This window comes from Anoplopoma fimbria, chromosome 2 (genome assembly GCF_027596085.1).
Source record: "Anoplopoma fimbria isolate UVic2021 breed Golden Eagle Sablefish chromosome 2, Afim_UVic_2022, whole genome shotgun sequence".
Classification (NCBI taxonomy): domain Eukaryota; kingdom Metazoa; phylum Chordata; class Actinopteri; order Perciformes; family Anoplopomatidae; genus Anoplopoma; species Anoplopoma fimbria.
In genome coordinates, this window is record NC_072450.1 from 11106857 (window position 1) to 11127494 (window position 20638).

Consider the following 20638-nt stretch of genomic DNA (forward strand, 5'->3'; position numbering starts at 1 on the left):
GATGATTTGCAAATCCGTATATTAATGGATTCTTCAAATTTACTCATTTCAATCTCTGAAAGGGCAATTGGATTTCATTTGTTTTGGATTTCATTTGTTTTATCAAGGTAGTGCACGACATCCACTGTCACATGTCGGAGTCACAGGCCCGACACATGCTCTACTGATGCATTCAAGCCACGCGATTGGTTCCGCAACTTTACAAAGCACTACCATCTAGTACTCCACCAACGTATCCTTCCGCGTGGCTTTTTAGTTTTTAACATTCCCCGACTACCCACAAGAGAAATGTTAAAATAAAAACACACGTTTGAGTAACTTGTGATGAGTATGTTTAGTATAAATAGGTTAAGAGTTTGTGTTATTTTTTTAATTTATCTGTATTCTCTCGGATGGATATGTCTCAGCATCCCTTAGAAAGTAGATCCGCAGCGTGAGGGACTAGAAATATCACCTTGAGCTAGTCTCAGTGTGTTCAGCGGCAGATACATCTTTACAAGCAGTTGTTCAGCGAGATAAGGTGGGTGCTATCGACATGGGCTGCAACTTGGTGGCTCTTATGAAGTTATCTGCTAACTTTTGTGACACTATGTGCTGCCATATATAATTGCTTTAATACCCTTTTGTCTTTAATATGTCTGTAGCTACATCCTGCGAGGTGGTAAGTCCATGCATCATGTATGTATGTATGTATGTATGTATGTATGTATGTATGTATGAGTCCGCCACTGGAAGCTTGCTTTCGACTCTTTACTATTTAGGCTTTTTAAATATCATATTTTAAACGTTAGATTGGTTTGGTATTTGTCTAACTACGTTGTCATTTTAACATTAATATATGGATAAACTTAGAGAATTTGCGCTTTCACTGAGCATATATATGTCTGTAACTAACTTGCTTACACGCTGTGTTCTTTGTGTGTGGTTAAACACGGTTATTTCATCCCACGTTTAATTTAAAATGTGATGCATAAAGTGTTGTAGAATCGCTTCCTGTATCCTCCGGTTGTGGGTGTGGCTGCGTCGTCTTCTCGGCCTCCCATTGGTCAGTCTCTGTGATGTCGCGGCCTCCCATTGGTCAGTCTCTGTGACGTCTCTGGATCAGGAAAATGTGACGCAGGATGAGAACGTGACCTTTTGCGCATCGACTTGTCTGCAGTGAATATTAGAAACGTTATATTATAATACATTACAGATACTTTTAAACTAATGACACAAGTGCAGCAGAGCTAAAACTCCCCTGCATTAATAAATGTCGTGTTTTTCTCTCTTATTCATTCAGTCATGAGATAAATTGAAAACGTTCATCCTTTTTACACATCCATATATCTTATCATATCGCCCAAGAAGCACTTTAAAGAACCTGTGTTATGCTGTAGAAAATGGCTATCCTATAATAAATGTAGTTTGAAATATACAGCTTTACTGCAGTAGCTTATTGCAGTGTTGCCACAGAGAACAGGTCATCCATCCATCCATCCATTTTCCGTAACCTGCTTATCCAGTTAAGGGTCGCAGGGGTGCTGGAGCCGATCTCGGCTGGCAATGGGCGAAGGCAGGGTACACCCTGGACAGGTCGCCAGTCTGTCGCAGGGCTGACATATAGAGACAAACAACCATTCACATCCACACCTACGGGCAATTTAGAGTCTCCAATGCACCTAAGCTGCATGTCTTTGGACTGTGGGAGGAAGCCGGAGAACCCGGAGAGAACCCACGCTGACTCAGGGAGAACATGCAAACTCCACACAGAAGGTTGTCCAGCCCAGGAAATGAACCCGGGCCCCTCTTGCTGTGAGGCGACAGTGCTAACCACTGCACCACCGTGCAGCCCAGAGAACAGGTCATGTTGACACTAAATACATGGAGAGAATAGCAGGTCTAACCCTCTCTGTCTAGGTTGTCAGTAGTCATTAGTCATGCACAATGCAGGGCTTTGTCTATAGGTTATAATGCAATATTCTTTGTCATATACATCTCCTGTGACTTAGGTAGGATATGCATTGGGCCTCCATATAACCCGTATGTGCTGTGTTATGTTGTGAGAATTAATTATTTGGGGCTATAACAAAATCTGGAGACACTGCAGTGTCCTTCCTGGCCCTGTGGACAAAATGGAGTCTTTATCCCAGGGCCCCAGACAGGTTATAATTTCAAGTGACTAGGAATACTGTTTAAGCTATGAGCTCAACGGAAGGAAGTGCTCCGTGTCTGCCGCACTTAAATATCTGTTGTTGACTTTTTAATATTTTTTTATTATGTGGCCTAAAGTCACAGTTGTCATGAATATATCTTAAAACTATTTCCATTGCTCCGAAGAGTCTAAAAACTTCATCTAAAAGTCCAGACTCTGGAACTTATTCATCCACAGATATGAACTGCTGGTAAAATAAAAGCATGTGAGTGAATACTGTTACATTTATATATTTTATTTTATATTATATATTTTTTTACTTTAAGGAGCCCATTGGCAGGTAACGATGCATTTGCAAAGATGATTATGAACTGTGACGTCTACCATCTACCGCAGTTAATGGATGGCAAAACTGTCAATTGTTCTTAACCCCCTGTTGTGGTAAGGTAGTTTGGTTGCAGCTGAGCGGGTGGTCAGTGCAGTAGACTAGGCCCTTTGCAGCTGGCACTGTTCTCATGCAGTCCCTTCCCACCATAGCTGCATCTCTGCATGGAGCTATGGGGTGAATACTGCCAATTATGGGTATGCCTTTGCCACTGCAGACACACTTGACTGCACTGACAAAACTATGCACTCAATTTGAATCAAGCTGCTTTGGTTGAAAATGTTGCTATGTGATTTAGCATGTGGATTTTATACACACTGAATTTGCGCAGCTTTCTGTGCCTTTTCATGAACCTGTGAAATGGTCTAAGTTTTGTTTTTGGAGTTCACAGGCCTTGTTTACAGGCGTGCATGGTGTAAATACATTTGTACATTCTTGGTATTGAATTTCTACAACCAGCTTCTGCATGCTGTGTGTTATTATTAGCCTGGACTCTGTTTTTAGACCTTGTGTCGCATACAACCTGGGTTGGGAGTAACATTGGTGTGAACCTGCTGTGGTGTGTCATGGTGGAGGTCTCATGTACTTCCTCTCTATCTGGTCACGGCGATTGCCCGGTCTCAGCAGGCGCTTTCCATATCCTTTATCCACGTTGAAGAGATTTTCTCCTGAGCACCTGAATGTGTCATATTTATGCACGTGCACTGCAGCAGTCGCTTCTGCTGGGACTGCTGCTGCTGCAGGGAGTGGTTCGCTCGTTGCCGTTAGAAGATCCAACGCACTGGGGTTGTTGTGGAGGTCATTGGCTGTAGCGTGCCTGTTTGTCCCCAGGAGGAACAGAAAGATCTACTGGGGGTATGTAGTGCAAATGGTGCCTTGTTTGAATGTGATGGATGAGCCGTCGACCGTCTCTGTGTGCCAGCTTGGATAAGCCCAGTGTTGCATCACATCTAAAGTAAAGGTCCTAAATGTCATGTCACCCTGACAGCAATGCTATCATGGCTGCTAATTCTTGCACAGGCAGGTTTCACAGATGAGTGATAAGGAAATTGTTCAGAAAGACAGCGGGAGACCGTGACAGAGAGCGTGTTACAACAGGAGTGAAGGGATTGGAGGGGATTATTAGCAGTCAGGTCTAAACTTAGCCCTGCATCTGTGTCAGGGTTACTATGGCTGCTGTTGGCTTGTGGTAGCTGCTCACTGGCTGTCCTGGGGTCAGACTCGATATCTATGTCTGTAACGCAGCCATTCTTTCAATTATGTCATTTTGTCTTTCCCTAACAACAACCAGGAGTTGGAAAGCACTTGGTGAAGGATATTCACTACCACCTGATTTTCAAAAGTTATACCAGGAGCATTCGTGTATATATTTATTCTGCTATAGGAGGATGGCTCCAAAAATAGTACTCGCATGAGGATGCAGGCGATAAGGTTGAGTCACCTGAGGATGAAGTGTCATTGAAGTGACAACGATGCAGCCTGTGACTTGTTCGCCCATCAAATTTGACCCTGTGACAGTAATGAAAAGACTATCAGCAAATTTGTGGTGAATGCACACTCGAATGCGGAAAAATGTGCTGAGGGGAAACGGACATGCCATAAAACAATGCCTTTTAATAAGCTTGTGTGTGCATTGCAGTGACTCACACTTCCTGAAAACACTGTTTATTTAATGTTTCATACTGCCATTGACTTACTGCTGACCCCCTGGTTGGTAGGAGCCGCTAGTTTTAACAAAGCTGAATGCGCTTACTTTTTAGTGCTTTGGACAATGTATTTGTCTAATAGTTAAAGGAACTACCCGTGCACACACCATCAAACAATACAGCAGTGGTCTTTGCGGACACACCTGGCAGAGATCTACACTGCTTTTGTTATGCATTAATATGTTTTATTATGCATCTGATTTGTAGTCAATGTATCTGGTCGAATAGCAAAACGGCTTGTAACAGGATCTGCCTCGTGTCAACCTTTCCCTCTGAGGCAAATGAGCATCCTCTTTCTGTTTTGCAATTGCAACGGTCAGTGTTGCGTTGTCTGTAGTATTACATTAAACTGTGAAGCTGTGGTATCTGTATTGGTCACAATACAATAACGGACTAGTTTAGAAAGATATTTAACCAAATGGCCTCCATTGGCATGTGTAGATAGTTTAATATCTATTGCTATTCTTGAAATGTAATTGTTTAGTCAATGCCCTAAGTCCATAAATAATTAATGATAGAAATATGCAAAAGGTTAGGATAACAGTATATGTTAACGATCTAATATTGTTTTAATTAATAAAATACTCTAAACGATTAATTCAATGTTGTTAAATATTTCCCCCCAGCCCCCCATTCATAGATAATGAATGAATAAAACAGGAAATTATTTAAAGAAATAAACACAGCACTCTACTACAGTGGCTGCCTATATTTCAGTCTATTTCCCCCTCTGCAGTCTTTCTCAGTGGTTCAGCCCACTCGGATGTCGGCCCCCAGCCTTTCCATGATTCTGTGTGTTGCAGTAGCGGGATGTGACTGAGCTCACGTACAGCACTGGTCTGCCACATCGTTACATAATCAGCCAGCAGCTCCAGTCTGTTGGTATAGTGGCTCTGCCTGGAATCCCCCACCATGATGCATTTGTAATAAGGATGTGATGAGTAAGACGAAGTCAGAGTCGGACCACATTACCATTGAATGCATCAAAGAGGTCACCTTGGACGTGTCTTAAGTTGCAGTTACACCAGCAACATTTGTAGCTACAACTCAAAATTTGCCATTCTTGGTTTACTTTCTAGCTCTTCTTTATGATTACATGATCAGCCATTGCTGTCTATTCTAGATGGGATTAAGTAGCCATTTTGTAATAGTAAAGCAGAACCATCCATTTTTGGCAAATTGTCTTTTATTTCTGTTGTAAAAGATACTTAATGCCCAACACTTAACACTGTAGACACCCAGCTGGGTCTAGATTTACATGTTGTCCTTTGTTCCCACTAGGACTTCCTGCTCAGGGTCAGTAATTCAGGACAGGTCTTGAGTCCTTTTTTAGAGGCAATCAGAAAAGCATGACAAGATTTTACCCTTAATGTAATTTGAGTGTGTTCTCCTGTTTCTCTTACAAAGAAGCAACCAGTGAGAGTGTTCTTTGTTGAATTGCCTTCCATGTATAATTTAAACCGAGGTAACTTAGTCTCTCCACTGGGTGGTTTGGACAGTGGCCTGAGTTTACGCTTGGCAGGGAGTCATTATATTTTTGAAGTGACCAAGTCAAATGGACATCGGGTTATTGGTATATTCTATCAACTACCTTTACATCCCTTATAATGTATTTCATGGCAATTTCTCTTTGTTTAACTTCTATTTTATTAATATGTTGTTGTTTTCTAGTTACTGTAAAGTGCCATATAAGTTAAGAATTTATGATCATATACAGTAATATGTACATTTTCCCCACATTGTATTGTATTGTATTGATTGAAAAGTACAAAAAGGTGGACAGTGTGCACATCCGACCAGTATTGCAGTTAAAAATGTAGTATATATTTTGTCCTCACAAGTCATTAAATTACTTCTGATAATGCTGTATACCTGATATTTTTAGATTCCAGTTTCTGTAAAGAATTAGAATTAGAAATAATTACAATTTCTGACTCCTTCATGAGGACCCAGTGCTTAAATCTTTAATCACCAGGTTGACCACTCAACCAATCATTTCAGCCTTAGTCAGCTGGGCTGTAGTCATGTTATTACAACAACTAGAGCCATAATATAAGCGACATTCCTCATCATTGTAGAGTAGTCATGCTACTCCCTGCTCAAACAGACCGCCTTGATGTTAATGTGTATATAGTGTCTCTGATTCTCTCAGGGGTAGACGGAAAGGGAAAAAAAGGAACGGTCTCATTCAAGACACAAAACTGTGCATCCATGTCAGTATTGAGCCATTTAAAATATGCTTTAATATCTCTTTTGTGCTACCATGTGTAGTGTATAGTAATATTTTGTCTCCTTTCAAGAAAAAAAAAAGCAGTGATGAAATCTGGGAGATCAAGCACTGTAGATGCGAGTCGTGATGGTGTTGTTGCCATGGGTGACTCAGAGGGAAGTGGGTGGGAACAGAATGTACAATATGGTGTTGCAAGTAAATAAGCTATACCACTCTGCTTTCATTGTGGTGGCAAGATGAAGATGTACTCGCCTTCAATTTTCCTTAGCATTTCAGATCAACATTCATGTATCTGATTTTTTTTAATTTCTTTTTTTTCTCATTTGTCATTGCCATTTTGTTAAAAAGAATTGCAGTATTTCATAAGCTTAGTCTTTATTGTCCCTAGTCTTGTGGGCTGAGGTTAGTAAAATAAATATGCTGGAGGTGAATAACATCCGTTTTTAGTCCTTGTTGCATGTCAGCAATCAACATGATTAATTGATTCCCACTGGGACTTCTCCTTTCCTTTTGATGTCACTATCACAAGGTTAGCCACACAGCACAGTTGGGTACAGTATGTTGCTAAGGACACTCAGCAGGGCAGACACAGTGCCATTACTTGCTGTCGAGCATTACCTCAGTGGGGGAAAAATAGCCCTCATCCTAGATCTCTCAGTCCATTCAGATGTACTTGAACCACAAGAGTGGATTCAGTGAGGAACCAACAGTGGTCAATTGAAGAAAGCTGTCAGTTGCCATTGCTGTGTCCTCTTTATTAACGTTTTTTTTCCTCCTATTATTTTCTGCAGGAATTCTCCAGTGATCGCCATGCCTCAGTCAAAGTCTCTAGACATGGGCTCTGCCTTCATCCAGACCCAGCAGCTCAACGCTGCCATGGCCGACACCTTCCTCGAACACTTGTGCCTGCTGGACATTGACTCCGAGCCCACCACCGCCCGCAACACGGGCATCATCTGCACCATTGGTTTGTCTACATTCAGTTGCTGTGCTGTTGCTACCTAGGGTTGCTCCATGACAGCTAAATAGTTGTGAAATTTAGTTCACAATTGTTTCTTACAATTATTAACATTTCATAGTAAATGTAACATTTTAAAAATGATGCCATGTCTTTGTCCTTTCCTTTCAATGACTTGCAGGGCCAGCATCTCGTTCTGTGGATACACTGAAGGAGATGATCAAGTCTGGAATGAACATTGCTCGCTTGAACTTTTCCCATGGCAACCATGAGGTGGGTCTTTGCATAATTCTGTCTACAATGCAAATGTGTTGGTTATGTACAGCTAACCATTCACATTGTAAAAGTCACATTTAAACGGTGCTGATAATTTCTATCAAACATGGATCGATGCTATATTGATTTTTGTGGCAAATGTTCTGTTAATTTAATACTTTTAAGATTTATAGGACAACTGTTGCTAGAATCAGCTGCAGATCTCACCTAAAAGCACCGAGCTGGTTATTATTTCTGCACTTTAAAGTTATCTTTTAAAAGCACAAGTCAATATCCAACAGGTTTCACAAGTAGAATGTCCCTCTTGACTTTACCTATTTGATCTTAGGAAAAGAAAAACAAGAGAATTGGCTAATAATTCTTATAATCCGTCAGCACAAGTTCTCATCTAAAAGCCGGATGAGTTAGCCGGATGAGTTATCCTTGAGGTTGGAAGCCAAGAGAGAGCCAATGTTCTGTTAATTTAATACTTTTAAGATTTATAGGACAGATGAAAACTGTTGCTAGAATCAGCTGCAGATCTCACCTAAAAGCACGAGCTGGTTATTATTTCTGCACTTTAAAGTTATATTTTAAAAGCACAAGTCAATATCCAACAGGTTTCACAAGTAGAATGTCCCTCTTGACTTTACCTATTTGATCTTAGGAAAAGAAAAACAAGAGAATTGGCTAATAATTCTTATAATCTGTCAGCACAAGTTCTCATCTAAAAGCCGGATGAGTTATCCTGGAGGTTGGAAGCCAAGAGATAGACTGGCATACTGCCACTAGTTTATATAATGTAATTAGGCAGTCAGTCCAGGTGAGCTGAATCTCCTTGACAACCGGACTCTACCCTCCAGGCTCCTACAGGAAGAACTAGATTGTCATCACCTTTTTAAGGTTATTTTGTAATGGCTAAAAACGGGATTAATTTGCAATAAAATATGGACAATCATGCAATTTATTGAATTTCAATATTTGAATCACTTGACCGCCCTAGTAGAATTAAAAATGGATTCAGTCAAAAAATGTTAACTCTCCAAGAATATAGAAATGATTAATTCCATTTCAGAGATTTTGAACAAGATCAAAAGTTAGTCTAGGTTCGGAGAACGGCAAAATAAATCGGAGCTTTGTTGGCTTGGGCGTACTATAAATAGAACCTGTATCTTAGCTTCCTGCCTGCCCCTTTATCTGCTCAGCAGGCAGCACGCCTAGACTCTGTCATTAATTGTGTACAATAACCAACACCAAGGTCACTCCACTTTAAAGCGTAAAGTATATTATGTTGCAAATTGAAAACGTCACATTTCTGGCAGCATCTAGCGGTAAGGTTGTAAACTGCAACCAACTGAAATTTCTCCTTAGGTGTGTAGAACAACTATGGTGGCAAACGTTAAAATGTGAATGGCCCTATCCAGAGCCAGTGTTTGGTTTGTCCGTTCCGGGCTACTGTAGAAACATGGCGGTCGGCTATGGAAGGCGACCCCCTTGTATCTAGATATGAACTGCTCATTCCAATTTTTATTTTCAGGTGATTAAACTCTAAAGAAACTTAACTTAATAATATGTATTCCATTTCTGCCAATAGCTCTACCTTAATTTAGTTTCATTTTACATTGTGTAGAAAATGAATTACACTTTTATGGAGCCTGGCCTATACTCATACATAGAGTTCAAAGTCGCATGCAACAATAGTCTTAAAACATTGCACTGTCTAACTAACCTCTGCCTCTTATTTGAATTGCTGTAGCACACTGGAGGTTAACAGCTGCAAAGACATCATCCATATGTTCCTTTTTTTGGCATGACACTTTCTGAAGCTAATTTCTCAAAAGATTGCATTTCAAACCCTCCGTGCTGAGTAATGTAAGACTTAATCTTAATTGAAGTTTTAAATGTTTTGGCAATTTTCTTTAGGTCAGATCTTTGATTAGTTTTTTTTTCCAGTTGGTGAGACTACCCTGCCATTCTTTTAGTCACAGTGCACTAATTACAGTGTTAGCTCAATGTTTTGGCATCGTGAAAGGCAGCCAATGTGCTTACCTGCCACTTAAGTTATTACTGAAAGCTCTGTTTTCCCAGGTGGGAAGTTTAAGCCGTGTGTTGCTTTGAAGACAGCTCTTTGCTGGAAACACTGGGCTACATGTTCATTCAAGAAGGCTGAAAACAGACGTGTGCATTTTACGGTCAAGGCCGGCCACCAGATTCTGTTAATGCAGGGAACAATATCAGACCACACGAGTCATGATTTTACACAAGTCTGTTGGGCAACACCAATTTCACAGGGGAATTTCCTCCTGAGAAACACTGCACTTCCTCAGCTGACATACTCACAATGCACACTTGAAGCAAAAGACATTGCAAGCCACATTCTCTATCTATAATGCTAGTTTAAGTGATCTTCGTAGTAATCTGCCTCTGCACTATACTTTTGCTCTGGCTTATGCTTTGAGATGCTTGTTTAAGGAACGAGATGCACTTATGACTTCTGGTGACTACTCTTGAATACCTATGTTGAATACACTTCCTGTAAGTCGCTTTGGATAAAAGCGTCTGCTAAATGACTGTAATGTAATGTAATGTAATCCTGTATGAGATGTGTTTAGGGTCTTAAATGGCATTACTAACTGACGCTTCATTTGCAAGGCCTTTTATCTTAGGAATCTGGGTCTAGCCTTTGAGTGTCACTTAACATGCCAGTTAAGGTGATGTTGACAGTATGACTCATGTTTATTGCTGGGCGAGTTGTCAAACAGACCTTATCATTCAATTGCTCTGTCTTATTATGTAAAATTGTGATTTATTTTCATTGCAACGTATACAATAAAATCAGATGATTGCTTAACATATAGGATAGAGGTTACAGGTGTGATCTAAATGAATAACTGTGCAGTTCAATATCTTGGTTGGTGTTTCCCTCTAGAGGAATTTCAACCGGTGTTATACTTGTCTTCATTTTTGTAGTACCATGCAGACACCATCAAGAATGTGCGTGAGGCATGCGAGAGCTTCGAGCCTGGCAGCATCCAATACAGGCCTATCGGCATTGCCCTGGACACCAAGGGCCCAGAGATCAGGACTGGCCTCATCCAGGGAGTGAGTTCAGAGTTGCCTAGTAGTCTTCAAAATGGCTTTATTAGCTGTTGTTGACAATCAAGAACATTTTGCCTGAAAACAAAACAAACGGAAAGCTAAATTATGTTTGTTAATGATTTGACAGAGTGGCACAGCTGAGGTGGAGCTGAAGAAGGGCAACATGATCAAGATAACCTTGGACGATTCTTATCAGGATAACTGCAGTGAGGAGGTCCTCTGGCTGGACTACAAGAACATTACCAATGTTGTCGAATTTGGCAGCAAGATCTACATTGATGACGGACTAATGTCCCTGCAGGTCAAGGAGATTGGTGAGTGGAGGAGTGGCAAACATAAATAAAATCTCTTGTAGTCCATTAGAATGTTCAGAAAACCCTTGCGTGTATTAATACCCAATTAAAGGATCAGCCCATTAACATGTTTCTTGTCTCTCCAGGTTCTGATTTCCTCATGTGCGAGATTGAGAACGGCGGCACCCTGGGCAGCAAGAAGGGAGTGAACCTCCCCGGTGCTGCTGTAGACCTGCCTGCTGTTTCCGACAAGGACGTCCAGGACCTGCAGTTTGGTGTGGAGCACGGAGTCGACATGGTCTTTGCCTCCTTTATCCGCAAAGCAGCAGACGTACACGCTGTCAGAGCAGTGCTGGGAGAGAAAGGCAAAGACATTAAGATCATCAGCAAGCTGGAGAACCACGAGGGTGTTCGCAGGTGTGTGTGGATAAAGTGTTTTAATCTTTTTTTACGTGTGTGGTCAAGCAATTCAGATATTTTGTTTGCATGATAATATACTTGTTTTGAATATATTTATTTGATTTATTCCATGGATAGCTGTGTATTGTGAACCTGCGCCTTTCACATGGAAAATGAACTTGGTAACCTATGATAATTTACAGTTTAAATGTGAAATGAAGGTAATTTTCTCTCTTGTGCAGATTTGATGAAATCATGGAGGCCAGCGATGGCATCATGGTTGCCCGTGGTGACCTTGGAATTGAGATCCCCACAGAAAAGGTCTTCCTTGCCCAGAAGATGATGATCGGTCGCTGCAACAGGGCTGGCAAGCCGATCACATGTGCCACTCAGGTAAGAAAAATCAAAAGGATGTACTGTATTTCTTCAGCTATATTATCTCACAGGAGCTAAGGCTTATTAGATGAAAGACCAACTGCGCTGTGCAGCTTATGTGTCAATATCTGCATCAATGTGAAGGAGGGCAGTCCAAGTTTAAACTTCATAAAACATATTGCTAGCATTTATGTTTATGTTACCCTCTAACACATCACATGGACACCCTTCAGATGTTGGAGAGCATGATCAAGAAGCCCAGACCCACCCGTGCTGAGGGCAGTGACGTAGCCAACGCCGTGTTGGACGGAGCCGACTGCATCATGCTGAGCGGAGAGACAGCCAAGGGAGATTACCCTCTGGAGGCAGTACGCACACAGCACATGGTGAGTTAATGTTTTTATATAAATCTAATAACATTATTAGAAGCATGTATTCCAAATCAAAGTATAATTTTAAAAAGTAATGATTTTATAAATTAATGAAATTAATTATGTTTATCGGACGATCTTATAACTTTAAGCATGCTCCAAGAACTTTCTTGTTTTCTAATTTTTGTGTTCCTCCTGAACACATCAATGACTTCTCTGCATCTCTTTTTTTCAATTGGCTTAATAGCTGCTTAAGAAAGTGTCAGCAGGATTTTTAGGTCAAATGGTGGTCCCTTTCTGTCCACTTAATTCCATTTAAGACATTCACTGCCTTTAGGTATTTCAATGAATAATCAATGAACAATCAATCATAAATATTTAATCACTTAAAGATTACTGTATTGACAGTACGCAAAGTTGAAATATGAGTCGTCGTCGAATTATGCACATAGATGCTTGGAATAATGCATTAATTGTGGAACATCTGTGCTCTGTATTTTATAAACTTTTCATGATTAACCAATTATTGATTATTAGCAAGGCTGATGAAAAAATGCTTAAAATTCTGTCTGTTATATCTACATTTGTGTGTTTGTTTTCATTTTGAGTCAGGGACAGACACAAGTAAACACTTTTTTGAGCTCTTTAACCCAATACTGTTCATAATTGGGTCTTTTCTTACATTAAAATCACAATTGGTATTAATTCATGGATGCATAATGCACTTATTAGTCTCCTGTTCAGGCCTTTCTCGGCTAACTGTCACTGTTCTCGGCTACACCCGGTTTTTGCACTGCTATGCAGATGCAGAAGTGACTCAGCAGTACTGCAGCTCCTGCCTTTGGGCTTGCTGCCCCTATGCTAAATTTGCATGGATTTCTTCACAATCAAAAGTGTACAAAGACTCACCTAAGATTTTATATTCTTGTAACACCTCGTAGACTACTTCTTAACCACTTTTGTTACTGGGCACTGTAATCTTCCCATTAACTTCAATCTTACGTATGCTTTTATGTGCATTCCTCCTAACAGTTAACCATTTCTTTACTTTTTTTTGTTTCAATAGTTTTAAGTAATTTATTTACTAATTTGATTAATTGAAGTAATTTTGGTTTATTTTGTCATTTATTTATTTTTAATTCTTGATGTTAAATAATCCTTTTTAAAGGTTATCTCGGCAGTAGTGTTGCCTTGACTCCAGATTAGCACGAGTTTCATTGTACCGTTTTTCTTTTATTTATTTTTATTCTAATACCTCATGTAAATGGTTGTTGTGAAGTTTTGACTCTTGGATGTGTTTTTAACGTTGATGTTTCCCTATCCCCCCCCCCCCCACTAACTGTTCACCTAAACTCTTCTATGCATTGTCCTTTCTTTTCCTTTCCTTCTCTTTACTTTAACCTTCCGTTCTTCTTGTGTACCTCTAACAATGTCCTCTCTCTGTCTCCTGTGTCCCTGTCCTTTCTCCTTCCACCCCCCACCCATTTTCCTCATTTTAAATCTGTGTGTGCCTGGTGTGGGAATACATTGCTTGATGCATCTTGCCCTCACTTGTGCCAGATTGCTCGTGAAGCCGAGGCAGCCATGTTCCACCGACAGGTGTTTGAGGACCTGCGTCGTTCCACGCCGGTCTGCAAAGACCCCGCTGAGGCTATTGCAATCGGCGCTGTTGAGGCCTCTTTTAAGAGCTTAGCCTCTGCGATGATCGTGCTCACTGGCTCTGGAAGGTAGGCAGGTTATCTGGTCCTAGCAGGTCGAGGAGGACTATAATATCGGTACTTGAGAAATCTGAGAGAGTAGGGCCAGACAGGGACTGACTGAAGAAGTGACTGGGAGAGCCTGGCAAACGCCTAGCAGACTGCTGGTTTGTCTTATACCCATGTGGACAAATTTAAGCGCTCCTACAAGCCCTGCAGTTTAAAGGCTCCAATTCACACATTAACCCAAAACTTTGATTTATGTCTTTTGGCCTTTTTCAATGTGATTTAGTGTCGAGAGGAACAATTAGTCCATCATTAAACCAGTGTCTCACCTTGTTTTAACCATGAGTCTAGCTAGGCATTTGCCAGTCACTGTCAGTGGTGTGAATGACTCGGCGTGCTGTATTGGGTGATCAAGAGTAACCCCACCACCCCACCCTCCCCTCATGGTCCCTCTGGGCTCAGATAGCACGAGAGGCCGAGGCGGCCACCTTCCACAGGCAACTGTTTGAGGAGCTGAGGAGACACTCCCACCTGACCAGAGACCCCTCAGAGGCTGTAGCTGTTGGTGCCGTTGAGTCTGCCTTCAAATGCTGCGCTAGTGCCATGATTGTTCTCACTAAGACTGGAAGGTAAGATAGACAAGGGTGGAGGTGAAGTGATGTGATCCTGGTCCTGGAGGTAAGGTGTCGCCAAACCAGCTCCTGATTCCTCCAACATCCAACGTGCTCGTGCCGATCCCCTCTGCTTTGATTGTGTGTGTGTGTGTGTGCACGTCTGAAGTGTGTTACATAGGGTGGGTGGATATAGCAACAGATTTCAAGAGTGGGGTTAATCATTAGCCCAGTCCCAATGTCCATCCTTCACATACTTTATTTAATATCACAAGAGATTTAATCAAATTGAGTGCTATTAAATAGCTTCATAAAATATGTTAAATATTATCAAATTAGAAGTCATTAATTGAAATCATTAGAAGTACACAGAACAGTAACATACATGGAAACTTGTTGTTGTAAGCTGTCATTTCTGTTTTGGCATCATACCACTGTTATAAAATTTTGGGTTGGGTAATTGCTTCAGCCCTGGGCCCTCACTGGTTTAATGGGAATGCACATCAAAATCTGAGTGTGTGTGTGAGTGGACATTTGGATTGGGCCACTGACGGTGACCTTAAGCCTTTGCACACTCAAGATACACCAGAAGTGTCACTTATTTTGGCTAATTAGACATTTCAGGAATGCTTGGGTGTTAACTCTGCTCGGTTTCCCTGACTATCCTGTTAGTTGTGTTGGAACCTTTTTGGGCAGGATAAGGCAATATGTTTGTTGTGGTTAATGGAATTTGTTGAGATCAGCAAACACCAAGTGTACACGAGTGCTGCCCTATTTTAAATCAGTCAACAGATCTGAAAACACTTGGCGTATGTGGGGTGCAGGGTTTTTAATCGCACTGATTTGTATCCTCCTGAGATAATTTACATGTTAAAAGTATTAAATTGGCTTGTACAGACCTAAAATCAATATATATCATTAAAAATATACTAATGTAAACAACAACATAATGCCATGGTTACTGAGCCTCTTACTGTCTTTTTAAAAACCAAAAGTAAAGTGATTTGTGCACAATTAAAGTAAGCATGACTTGGTATATTTACATTGAACTTGTTCATCCGTTTCCCTCCCTAATCGTAATTGTTAAGTTATACTGTTGCAATCCTTGGTTTAAAGAAAAAATACCCAAAATGTGAGTGAGCTTATGTTAACCGTATGTGTATGTTCATGTGCAGGTCCGCCCACCTGATCTCCAGATACAGGCCCCGTGCACCCATCCTTGCTGTGACCCGTAACGCCCAGACGGCTCGCCAAGCCCACCTGTACCGTGGAATTTTCCCCGTCCTCTACACCAAACCCGCCCATGATGTGTGGGCAGAGGATGTCGACATGCGCGTCAACTTTGCCATGGATATGGGTATGTATCTACTATATGTCACCTTTTTAGTGTCTTATACAATTACCTAATGGAAGAAAAAGTGTACATTTAAGACAAACACTCTCCAAAGTAAAGTTAATTCCCTGCTATTTCGGAGGGTCCATTTATTAAAATCCTTGGACACTGTAAGAGGTCAAATAAACAATGTTAAGTGAATGTTCCAGTTAAATGGAAGTTAATGCGTCTTTGGATTTAGCTAAAGAAGACTGAGGCTCCACACAAACCTCCCTTGTTGCTCAAAAAGGCAGATTGAATGGATTTCATATTATTGGTTCAAATTTGTCGGTACTAGCTTATATAAGCACACTTCATATCTTGTTTTACAGGGAGTAAAGATGATTGGATTTTGTTATAAAATACAAACATAGTGGGGTTTTTTTGGGGGGGGGGTTTGCGTGTATGTTTTTGCATATATATTTAAATATGTGCACATGTTTTTTGTTTAATTTCCAGGCAAGGCCCGAGGCTTCTTCAAAGCGGGAGACGTTGTCATCGTCTTGACCGGCTGGCGCCCAGGCTCTGGTTACACCAACACCATGCGTGTGGTTCTGGTGGCTTGAACAGCCCACAGGGCTGCTCTGCTTTCTCCCTCCACCTTCATCTATCTTTCATAGCTCTCCAAGCCACTACAGCTTACAGCCCTTCTTATCCAACACCTGGGCTCATAGATTCAACCCCTGAACAATTATTCATTTAGGCAATACCGCAGAGTAAGTAGAAAATAAGAGTATAGCCCTCGTGGCCAAAGAGCTGTTTCCGGTGGGTTTGGAGGCTTGATTCGTACAATTCCACTTTACGTCTCCATTCCTTTCACATTTAATTCTTTCAATCAAACCAGTCTGCAGGGCCTCGGATTAATACACCCTGACCAGAAACTGCTGTATTTATTCATGCAAACACTTGTATTATTAAAGGTGAACCAGTGTTGAGAGTGGATGCACTTTGGTCTGTGTTCAGGTGGAGTTGGTGGGCGGGTCAGGCTGATCTTAAAAGAGCACCTTGAGTACTGTATCAGTTTACTAATCGCACTCCTCTGCCGAAATGACGAACAAATTTGTGGCATCCTAAATCAAAGGGCTCCACCTACAGAACTGCACTGGCTCCACCACTCCACCCAAACAAGTCCCTTTTATAGTGCCGTCTGTATGAAGTGTCCTCTCTTAATGCCAGCTATCACTGTGTGTAAGTGTATCTGTTAGTGTCGCACTCCTAATCTCCAGACAATGTTACATTTTGATATTTTACTTGACTTTTGTTAATGGGGTTTTGTTTCGGGACATCCAATACTACTTATATTTTGTCTAACTATAGAGAAATGTTAGTTTTGGATGTCCACCTCAAAGGTGTTTAAGTAAGTTACTGTATTTGTGATATTAGATGTGTCATTTGTATCCTATCTAAGTTGGCACTTGTGAATCATGTACGGTTCACTAACGTTGACTGATGTGACTAAGCACTTTTAGAGTTATTTTTCTTTGGGGACCTGATAGTGGGTTGGCTTCCTGTCCCTCTCAACCCCAATGGGTGATGGGTAGAACCCCTCTGCTTCTCCTTCTCCTTTTATGTTGCTGACCCACCGTAGTTGTCTCATGTCTAACATGCTTTTGATTGTAATGCTAGAGTGTAAGAGCTAACTAAATGTAAAGGGGTATTATGATGTTTAGCTGGTGTACTGAGCTGTCTAAAGACTGGATTTCCATCAATAAAAAAGATGAGCACTTACCTTAACTTTGCCTTTCTTAAATCTTTTGTTTAACAGTTAATAATCATGGATTTAAATTTAAGGGTGGTACTACAATAAGTGAATGATTTAGGTGAAAAACTCTGGAATCACTGAATATTTTATAAATGCTGAGGGTTAAACTGTGCTTTAATGTACAGTTGGACCTAAAGCATCAAGTGAGTAGGTTTGATGAAATGAAGAGCTTACAAAAATCGGTATGTCAACAATCTTTATCAACTTTTTTGAAGATAAATGTTGACGGCTGAATGAGGAAAAGGATGAAGTTTTGCTTTCTTCGTCCTCACAGGAAGTTATCATGTTCCACACCAATAGTGTCTTGATGTTAAGATCAGTTGGGACATAAAGAGCCATTAACGCTCCATAACAAACGTTTTCTATTCAACAAGGGGATATTATCCAGCTTCATGTTTAACATTACTGGCTGTCCTGGCTGTACACCACCCCCACCTGCCTGCGAATCTCGTCCTCCACCTCAGCCAACAGAAGAGAGTCAGCATGAGACATAACTGCACTCTCCTTCAGCCCTACATGGGGAAAATTACAGAGTAAGAACAAGTACAGTGTACTTTTGGGTCAGCAGGTAGAAACATAGTAAATGTCTATTAAGATTTTAGTGTTTCTGACGCCATCTTGTGTTGAAAATATGTATAAGAATGATAATATGCCTTAACATGAGGATTAATCCCCTACTGATAATGCTTGTTTTAGTTATTTTCTTAATACATCAATTCATTCTTGTAGTTACATAGATACAGACTAGAATATGCTGAATGCCACAGTACCTTTTAGCAAACACTGCCGAACCTCCTCTGCTTCGTAACGCATCCCTGTACTGTTCAGAAAGTTGAGAGGCAGATAGGGATCTGGCACTGGGTACTGGGTCTCCTTCCCGTTCACCTCTAATGATGTGGGGCACCACATATGGGCAGGGATCTAAAAAGCATGCAACAGGATATTTTCAGTTACAGCTGGCATACAGTTAGGATAGATACAGTGAAGTGTGTGCAGTGGAAAAACTCCATCTTTGCCTTACACAACACACATTTAACTTAGTCATTTCCTCCTACATTGCGTCACACTTGACCTAAGTTAACAAACTAACCTTTTGATTTTATATTTGACGTGCAAATGCACATGCTGCAAACGGGTTTGGCGTTTCAGACTATTTGAATTTGATTTGCTTATGTGGGCCTGCTGGGATGACTTACCTTGATGTTGCCCTTTGTCCCCATGATAATGGCCTCATTGGACAGCTCTACCGCTGAAGAGCAAGTGAACACCGCCATCCTGTTCTTGGAGAACTTCAGAGTGACAACTACAGTCTCATCCACTCCTGCAATAACATACAGATATAAGGTTCACATTTGATGAAGTAATAATAAAACAAATTATGTAAATGTAGTGACATGGTTTTAAAAAGTGCAACATAAATGACTGTTGCAGTGTCCAATGTGTTCTTTGCAAACAAAATGTGCTTTATATTGAAGAATAATCTAGGTGTCGGTACTATCATACCCTAACTTTTATTGTGCCAGTTAAGACATAAGGGTCAGACAGGAACACTCCCTTGGTTAAACATTTACAATTCATATACAGTATAAAATCACAGTGGCAAAGATTTTACAAGATCCAACTTAAGTAATTTTTTTGGTAAATGAATGAATCATATTGAGATCTTACTGTTCTTTTTGTCATTACCTGTCTCCAGGCAGACCCCCGTGGCCTGGATGCACTCAGGCTTCTCTCCATTATACACCATGCATATGAACTGCAAGCAGTAGATACCAATATCTAGCATTGCTCCTCCGCCCAGCTCCTTCTTTGTCGTTCTCGGGATGTGCGTCAGTGGTACGCCAAACTCGGATCTTACCATCTTCACCTCTCCCACCTCTCCCTGGGCCAGCAGCCGTTTGATCTCCACTGAGGCCGGGAAGAACCGGGTCCAGACAGCCTAAAGCAAAGGGCAGGAGTTTCTGCATTTTAGATGCTTGGTGTTATGTTATGCAGGTGTTGACTTACACCAGAGCGCAAACGTCACAGCTCAAAATATATAATATAATATAATATAATTAGTTAAGAAAACACATTGCTGTGTACATGTTGCGCTGATGCAACATATGATAAGCAATAATAGATTGCAGTGTGACAAAAAACAGTTTCAGAAAAAAGTATCACATAACAATGCTGCAATCCTATTTCTGTCTCTTAGTCCTTTTCTTTTGCAAGTAAAAAGTAGAGAACAAGAAATTAAAGCTATGAAGATTTTTTTCCATCCGTACCTCCATGAGGAAGACGTCATTCCTTTTGGCAGAAGTCAGGATCTCCTTCACCTCCTTGCTGTTCATGGCCAGCGGCTTCTCACACAGCACATTCTTCTTGGCATTTGTAAAGAGCAGGCAAGTTTTCAGATGGTAGGGATGGATAACGCCAACATACACCACATCTGCACGCACATAAACAGACAAACCAGAGGGGATGCTGGAGCAAGAGAGATTGTTCTGTCTGTCAGAAGTCATGTAACAGTACAGGAAATCCACAGGAAATTAAAACAGTTGTGAGTCAAACTGAACTGTAAATGAGTGGAGATTCAAAAGATTGTTAAAGCAAAGTTCATTAAGTTTCAGCTCACGCTAAAATATCCTGTAACAGAAAGTCCCTTCCACATCTGGTGCTCAAAGTAATTCAAATAATAAATGCAAAGAACAATCGGTCAATAAAATATGACCAAAGTCTGACAGAAACCAACCGATATCTGGATCTGTGGCCAGCTCCTCATAGCTGCCGTATGCCCGGGAGATGTTATGCTTTTTGGCAAACTCCTTTGCATCTTCTAAATTGCGAGCTGCCACAGCCACAACCTGTAAATACAGTTTTGTAATATTAATTATTGCAACACAGTGCTTCTGTTCCACTTAATGAAAGACCCAAAATTACAACCTAACTTGTTTCAGTCAGTATGGAGGACCCAACATTGCCACATTACATGTTCTGCATTAC

At 40.8% G+C, this 20638-nt stretch overlaps 2 protein-coding genes across 5 annotated transcripts; one reads left to right on the forward strand and one right to left on the reverse strand.

Moving 5' to 3' along the window:
* Positions 1-418: 418 nt before the first annotated feature.
* Positions 419-17625, forward strand: pkma (pyruvate kinase M1/2a). 4 transcript variants are annotated; one of them, XM_054611106.1, is made up of 12 exons: positions 437-520; positions 645-661; positions 7247-7422; positions 7595-7686; positions 10639-10770; positions 10895-11081; positions 11207-11477; positions 11702-11852; positions 12068-12220; positions 13766-13932; positions 15695-15876; positions 16351-17625. In XM_054611106.1, the coding sequence occupies exons 3-12, from the start codon at positions 7266-7268 to the stop codon at positions 16455-16457; spliced, it is 1599 nt and encodes a 532-aa protein (XP_054467081.1). In that variant the 5' UTR covers positions 437-520; positions 645-661; positions 7247-7265; the 3' UTR covers positions 16458-17625. The 4 variants fall into 4 exon arrangements, with proteins under 4 accessions (XP_054467067.1, XP_054467073.1, XP_054467081.1 ...); XM_054611114.1 differs by lacking the exon at positions 13766-13932 and adding an exon at positions 14371-14537 and having other exon boundaries at positions 460-520; XM_054611092.1 differs by lacking the exon at positions 645-661 and having other exon boundaries at positions 419-520.
* Positions 17626-17835: 210 nt separating this feature from the next.
* LOC129107127 (trans-1,2-dihydrobenzene-1,2-diol dehydrogenase-like) lies at positions 17836-20500 on the reverse strand. The gene is made up of 6 exons (XM_054618519.1): positions 20388-20500; positions 19921-20084; positions 19340-19592; positions 18850-18974; positions 18424-18574; positions 17836-18165 (listed from the first exon to the last, which is right to left on the reverse strand). The coding sequence occupies exons 2-6, from the start codon at positions 19984-19986 to the stop codon at positions 18056-18058; spliced, it is 705 nt and encodes a 234-aa protein (XP_054474494.1). The 5' UTR covers positions 19987-20084; positions 20388-20500; the 3' UTR covers positions 17836-18055.
* Between the last annotated feature and the right edge of the window lie 138 nt (positions 20501-20638).

What these genes read in the sequence shown, in the direction of transcription:
- pkma (XM_054611092.1), top strand. Translation starts at nt 7,266, where the DNA reads ATGCCTCAGTCAAAGTCTCTAGACATGGGCTCTGCCTTCATCCAGACC. An exon ending in GGGCATCATCTGCACCATTG is followed by an intron (nt 7,423 to 7,594) that starts GTTTGTCTACAT and finishes AATGACTTGCAG; the next exon opens with GGCCAGCATCTCGTTCTGTG. An exon ending in GGACTGGCCTCATCCAGGGA is followed by an intron (nt 10,771 to 10,894) that starts GTGAGTTCAGAG and finishes ATGATTTGACAG; the next exon opens with AGTGGCACAGCTGAGGTGGA.
- LOC129107127 (XM_054618519.1), bottom strand. Translation starts at nt 19,986, where the DNA reads ATGAACAGCAAGGAGGTGAAGGAGATCCTGACTTCTGCCAAAAGGAAT. An exon ending in ATGACGTCTTCCTCATGGAG is followed by an intron (nt 19,593 to 19,920) that starts GTACGGATGGAA and finishes CCTTTGCTTTAG; the next exon opens with GCTGTCTGGACCCGGTTCTT. An exon ending in GGACAAAGGGCAACATCAAG is followed by an intron (nt 18,575 to 18,849) that starts GTAAGTCATCCC and finishes CATGCTTTTTAG; the next exon opens with ATCCCTGCCCATATGTGGTG.